This window comes from Ananas comosus, linkage group 9 (assembly GCF_001540865.1).
Source record: "Ananas comosus cultivar F153 linkage group 9, ASM154086v1, whole genome shotgun sequence".
Lineage (NCBI taxonomy): Eukaryota > Viridiplantae > Streptophyta > Magnoliopsida > Poales > Bromeliaceae > Ananas > Ananas comosus.
This window is the reverse complement of record NC_033629.1, coordinates 5,604,952-5,612,013: the sequence shown is the minus strand read 5'-3', so window position 1 is coordinate 5,612,013 and position 7,062 is coordinate 5,604,952. Positions and strand designations below refer to the sequence as shown.

The 7,062-nt window shown below is 37.7% G+C and overlaps 1 protein-coding gene across 1 annotated transcript; it reads left to right on the top strand.

Moving 5' to 3' along the window:
* LOC109715726 lies at nucleotides 215-6,813 on the top strand. The gene is made up of 5 exons (XM_020240858.1): nucleotides 215-444; nucleotides 1,808-2,082; nucleotides 2,870-3,082; nucleotides 4,230-4,649; nucleotides 5,764-6,813. The coding sequence occupies exons 2-5, from the start codon at nucleotides 1,855-1,857 to the stop codon at nucleotides 6,481-6,483; spliced, it is 1,581 nt and encodes a 526-aa protein (XP_020096447.1). The 5' UTR covers nucleotides 215-444; nucleotides 1,808-1,854; the 3' UTR covers nucleotides 6,484-6,813.

Sequence of the window (7,062 nt, the reverse complement as noted above, 5' to 3'; positions counted from 1 at the left end):
AAATATGCAAAGGCGGTGAACGATTCACCGTCTTTACGAGAAATGTCCGCACTGGTGCCAACGTGGCGAAAGGGAGGTTAGTTTTACAAATAAATTTTTCAGAGGGTCATTTTGCCAATTACAAAATTCTACAGGGTTATTTTCAAAAAAAGTCCTTAGTGTAATTAAACCCTGAAAAATAATATATTTACAAAACTATCCGGCTATATTTAGCTGTTATTTTGCAAACCCTAAAACGTCTTGCCACCCCTCCACCAGGACGACCACCCCAACTCCTCCTTCTCCCCCAACACGACCGGCCGCCGCCCTTTCCCTCGCCTCCGCCGGCCGCCGCCCTTTTCCTTGCCTCGCCTCCATATCAGAGTCTTCGTTCTCCTCGCCTCCGCCGCGCTTTTCCTCGCCTCCATCTCCTTCTTTGCCTCCGTCTACGACGCTTCAACACGCGTACTTTTTTCTTTTCCCTATTTTTTTTCACCATTTTTTAGCATCATCTACTTGTCTCTAATGGCATTGTTATGCAAAGAAAAGTGGCAACTGATATGAACAAGCATCATCTAATTCTACTAGACTTGTTTTCCCATATGTATGTATTTAAAATTTTTGAATTTTGTTGCGAATTATGGTTGATATTTTTGATTTTTATAGTTGATATTGTTAATTATATATAACTTGATAATATTATCAATTAATATTAAAAATTTTGTTGATTTATATGTACAACATGTTAATAATATTATAATTTGTAAAACAAATACTATTTGGCGGGGCGGATTCGGGGCGCCGGTGGGAGGTGGGTTATGAGGTGGGGCGGATTATGGGATAACTATTTTCAACCCGTGACAGATTCGGGGCGGGAGGCGGGGCGGGGCTCCCGCCCCCAGATCCGCCCCGTTTGCGTCCCTAGAGCTAATGAGCCGAGTCATGAGCTAACGAGCTAACAAGTTAATGAGCTAATGAGGTTGCATTGATTAATCGAGCTAACGAGATAAACACGAGCTAGCTTGAATAAATTGTGAGCTGATCACTAGCTGGACTTTTTGAGCTCGCACGAGCTCGAACTGAACATGAGACAGCCTTTAACACTTTCGAGCTGAGCTCGTGCTGGCTTCAGCTTGCTCGTGTTTGGCTCATTGACGGCCCTACTCATATCCATGAAATAGTTTTACGGTTCCCCTTATGGGAGAATTGTAGCTCTCTCCTGCTAATGAACCAAAAAAAATTGCACTGTATAGAAATATTTTCTACTTCATGGTTGTGCGTGTGCCGTGTGTATAATGCTGTGTACATATACATAGAAATTTACGAACATAGACGTGCACATTGTACTGATGAGTCCTAGGGGTGCTTGGTTCTTCAGAAAATATCTGAGAAAATAGTTTTCTAGCTAGAAAATTATTCTTGGTCTGTTTAGTTTCCAGTAAATAGAACTAGTTATCTTGGAAAAGTTTTTCTCCAGATTCATGGAATAGTCTCTTTTTAATTTTCTAGATTTTTTATATGGATAGGGTGCTTTCGATGGAAAACTTTTTCCATGGCAAATCGTTTTCCATAATTTTTCGAGGAAACAAACACCCCCTTAAGTCCTAGGTAACTTTCATTTTCACTTTCCTTTCATCAACAACAATCTGTAAGTTAACTGAAAATGCCCTGACATCATTTGCTGATATAATTATTTTTTCTTTTTGTTGTAAATTACCTTTTCTTTTCCTTTTTTCCATCCTATGTCATTGAAGTATCTCTTAGTTTAAGCACAATCCAACTTATAACAAGTATGAGTCTAAGACCATCTTATATTTCTACTGTTCAGAGAAGAGAGAGGTCAGCAAAGTTGTTCTAGACCAAGACGTGTTCGAGATGGAAGAGGCAGAAGCAGCTGCTGCTGTAGATGTGCCTAGTGTCCACGTCAGCAGGATCTTCGTTGGGGGATTGAGCGTGAGTGTGACAGCAGCTGACTTGGAGAAAACTTTCTCCTCACTCGGCATGGTGTGCAATGTGGAGTTCATCCGCAACAATGGGCGCAGCTTTGCCTACATGGATTTCAAGCCCAACTCTGATAGAGATTTGGCAAAGCTCTTCGCCGCTGTTAGTTTCGACATCCAAAACTCTCTCCCTTTCCCCTTATTGTTAAGTAAAGTGTGTAGACATTCTTGAGTTTCAGTGGTTTCTGAGTTGTCTCAAAAGAAAATGAAGATGATTTAAACAATTGTTTTCTCTTACTAATAAAGTGTGGATGTTGATGATCTGAATCCAATTTTCTAGGGGTCTTGATAAGGTGATCCACTTCTAGTCACTTAAGTTGGTCTGAAACTGAAAAGCAACTTTAATGTAATTGGAATGCTTAGACACCTGAGAGATCTTTGGGAACTGATATGCCCACTTTCAAGGGGCTGTTTGCGATACTCTCGGAGTAACATGGATATTTGGGTATATCTCTTGCTTGCTGTATGGTGATTTCTGGGTGATAATTGACAGTGTTCTAGCTGAAATCAGATTTAAAATTTTTTGCTGTAAGGGTCAATCTATGTCAAAAACTGTCACATCCTATGTCATCATACCATCATCTGGCTTGCCATAATAGCTGTGTTAGAATCACAGGATATAAGGGAATTAGCTTCCGCTCACTTTCATTGAAATATGCTGGTAAGAAATTCTAGCTAATTAATAAAAATAAAAAAAGAAAAAACACTATTAATGTGCCAAATGTGTCGTCCTTTGCTGTAATTCTAGCTTTTGAGCCTAATTATGGAGATGCATATTCTATTGATGTTTTATCCTTTAATCAGAAGTATGCACGGGTGGGTCAGTAAACAAAAGATAATTATGTTGCCTTCTTTAGTTTCCTTACAGGATGTAATTATTTTTAATGCAGTACAATGGATGTACTTGGAAAGGAGGCAAGCTTCGTCTTGAGAAGGCCAAAGAGCACTATCTTGCTCAATTGAAGCGAGAATGGGCAGAAGATGCAATGCTCTCCAATCCAGCTAATCAGAATGAAGAGAAAAGTTCAGATGGCCCAAGGAAGTCAGAAAGTTTCAACATGGACAGCTTAAAACTTAACATTTTCTTCCCGAAGTTGAAAAAGGTAAGCTCTTCTCAATTAATAGGCACAGTTATTGTTAATACGTTTCTGACGGTTTGTTACACCATTTTCTGCCTGAATGTGGTGAATGCCAAGATCTTGTCAAACGATCCGATGAAAAGGATTTCACATTGGGCTAACCAATTGCAGTGCGTGTCATGTTGTTTTTTTACTTGCCTTCACTTTGTTGTATTCATAATTTTGTGAATAAGTTCAAAAGAATCCTTCTTTTAGTTATAGGAGATTATGTTGGAGGATGTGGCTTTGTGTTTGCTTTATGTTTGCCATAGCCTCAATAGGAGACCTTTTTTGCAGTTGACCCTTCTAAAACTTTTTTTTTACTTAATTGAGCCCATAAAAATTAAAAATATAAATGCAAAAACGATCCTCTGCTGTCCACATGGACGCCATGTTGGCTGGAAGTTATTTTCTTTATAGCGGGTTAAGTTTAGGATGGTAAATGGTTTGCTATGTTCAGGATTCGGTAACTAGTTTACTGTAATTTATTTTTGTACAATTGTGGGGATATTTTGTGCTAGAGTGTATATGAAACACCACGAGAAACCATCTGTCATGTCTTAAACATGTTAAAAAAAATTTCGTCTACAGTCTGTCACAACAAAAATAAAGAAGAAAAAAAAAGAAGAAAAATCTATTGCTTTTCTGCCGACCATCATGGTGCCTGCATGGACAATAGAGGATCAATTTTGCATTTTTAGTTTGAGGAGGGTCAATTATAGAATTAAATATTTTAGGAGGCCCAGAAACGAAAAAAACCCAGGTTGCATTTTGCTTATTTTTCTTTGCACATCCAATAATCCTTCTCCAGGGCAGATTTCTTTTGTTGATTTTTCACTTGTTCCTTCCATAGTTGATTATCTCTGGTTTATATAGTTTTCATGAATCACATCTAATTCAAAGTGTGGACTTTACAGTTTGACCTAGTTTTTTCTGACAAATTTACCTAGAGTCTCTGACAAATTTAACTATAGTTTTTATCATATATTTCGGATTAGTACTTCTGAAGTTATATCTATCTTTATGTTTAGAAATCTTTTGTTTCCTAACATATAATATTTATATGTCATATCTATCTGTCTTTTTGGACAGCAAGGCTTATGTTGATGAGGAGTAATATCTGTTTATGCAGGTGAAGTCATTGCCATTCAAAGGAACAGGCAAGCACAAGTACAGTTTCCAGCGTGTTGAAGTACCTTCTCTCCCAATCCATTTCTGCGATTGTGAGGAGCATTGTGAACCTCCCGAAGCAGCAAACGAGAAGTATCAATCTGCATTAAACTCTGCAGCATATGAGAAAGAACTAAGCATAATGAATTCTGTGATGAGCAAGCTTTTTGCAAAGGAGAACAGTGAAATGGATCCGTCTAGAAAGCCGGAGGTAGATACAGAAGTAAATAACATTGACAACTATGAGAATGATGTTCAGGTGGGTGGCACAGAAGCAGCTAGCGAGGAAGATGAAGATAACCTTGTGACAAATATCGGGGTTGGACAAACTGAGGACATGCTAATGCAGTTGATAGGGAGAGAAACGCCAGCAGTTAATCAGGTACAGCTGATGATGAATATTTATACAAGAAAAATCCATAATTTTTTTTTCGTTATTTACGAGTGTAGTCCTTAAATAATGGATGAACGGCACTGCTGCTCCCTGAACTTTCAGCTAAGTTTCATTTATGCCCTCAACCTTTCATATTCGATATAACTAGTCCCTAAACTCTTAAAAGAGTTTCATTTGTCCTGTTCTATATCTTCTATTAGAAGATTAATTATTGCCTGCACCTAGGGCATCTTTACAGCTATGCACCATAAAATTATGGCACCTTTTTTTTCCATCTTATATAACTACACAACCACCCATCTGAGTAACAATTTTTCTCGATATAAAAGTTGGACCGTTGACTTGAAAATACGAGACTGATGGAAAACTAACGTATTCATGGCGTACGGATATGTAGATGAACTTGGTGCGAGCAATAATTTTTACTCTTAGAGGACTGAAATGAAATATAATTGACAGTTTAGGGACTAAAATGAAGCCTTATTGAAAGTTCAGGGTCTTGATTGTTGAAACTGAAAGTTTGAGGACGAAAATGAAACTTGACCTTAAGCTCAGGGACTAGTAGTATAATTTATCCTAGAATAGTTGAGCCTGATTTCAACTGCAGCATTTTACCTTCAGAGTTTCAATGTCAATAATTCAGTCTCTGAAGTTTGATTCTGATTTCAATTTGGTCTTCAAAATGTCAATTTCAACAAAGCAAATTCTAACAATGGTGCTACCATGGCACATTTATCAGTAATTGACTATTCAATTGTTATTTGGAATTAACTTTTTTTTTTTTTTTTTTTTTTTGAGAGAAAGGTAGCATGCTACATGCTTTTTTTATTTCTTTTTAGAAATAAACTTAGCTGAAAATATGAATCAATTAGGATTCGAACTTGGGGCCTCGAATATCAACCACCAAGTGCTTTGCCACTTGCATTAGGGATGGTTGGTCTTAAGGACTAATTGTTAAAATTGAAACAATGAGGATCAAAGTGAAATTTGGGTCAAACCTTGTTGACTGATTTGATAATTAATCCTAATTTATTTATTACTGATTCAGACTATGATGATACGCCTCTAAATTCAGTTTTTCTTCACCCCTCTGAATATCCAGGAATCACGATTTTGTAAGAGCAAGGCATCCAAAGAAGCGGTTCCCCCAAAGAAAAAGCAGAAATCTGCACCAACTTCTACTTCTGAAGTTATAAAAAACCAAGGAGCCGCTCCCCTGAAGAGAGGCAAAAACACTGAAAATGAATTCTCTTCACTACCCAGGAATAATAGTCAAGCTGGTTCGCAAGACCTAGATAATTATCCGGAAAAACCAGCTTCCAAAAGCGAAAGTGGACTAGTAAATACTGCTGATTTACCAAAGTGCCAGTCCTGGATTCAAAAGTCGTCGTGGAGGGATCTTGTGGGGGAATCGGTCACCTCTTCATTCAGTATATCGAACTTGTTGCCGACTGTCAATTTGGTACAGCCGAAAACACCAAATGCCAGTGACTTAACATCTAGTAAATCTACCCTATCAAAGAAGAGAAAGGCCGTGTCCAGTGGAGAGGGCTCAAAATCCTCAGAACAAAGGACGAAGAGCCTTGTAGCATCTCGGAATGCACCTAAAGAAGAAGGTGGAGAAGCTAAAAAGAATGGGCATCAGGAGAAGAGGACTATACCGAAAGTTGATATAGGTGAGGTTTGCCCTTTTATAAGGAGTGCAGAGTCTGAAAAGGAGTGGACAAAGGCGAAAAAAGCTCTTAGTGGATACATCAAGAAGAAATCTAATGAGAACAACGGTGATCGCAAGAATTTGAAAGGCGTGCTACCACGCAGGTGAAATAAACTGCATATAGTCTGTCCGTTGCCTGGAAATATTTCTTCCCTTGTGCTGTTAAAATGTAATCAGACAGCTTGAGTATTGTTGTGTATTTGGCCCTTCCTGTCTCAACAATGGTGTCTGACAGGATGAAAGCCATACTTTTGGAGCGTTTTACACAATACTGGGTGTAGTCACACCTGCAGAAAGACTACTTTTTGTAAGCAGAGTTGCAGTTTGATTCTTTTCTGCAGTTGTATTAATGTATTGGTCTCTTAACTGAAAGGATTAAATACTTGTATATTCTTTTTAAGTTTATGAATAATCTAATGCTTCTTTCTAAACTTTTTTTAAGTTAATTCATGTATCTCTCTAAAGAGAAACTCTACCTTTACGCTCCAAAGAGAGGGTGTAGATCTTACCCTCATCATATGGCTTCAAATGAGCTTTAATAAAAGAAGGAAAAACTTCAAATAACATCCCAATGATTTCGCGCTTTCTCATTTTAATACTGTAGTTTAAAATATATTATTTTAGTATCCTGTAGTTTTATTTTTCTCTTTTTGTTATTCCCTACATTAAAGTTTTCGTTAAATCAAT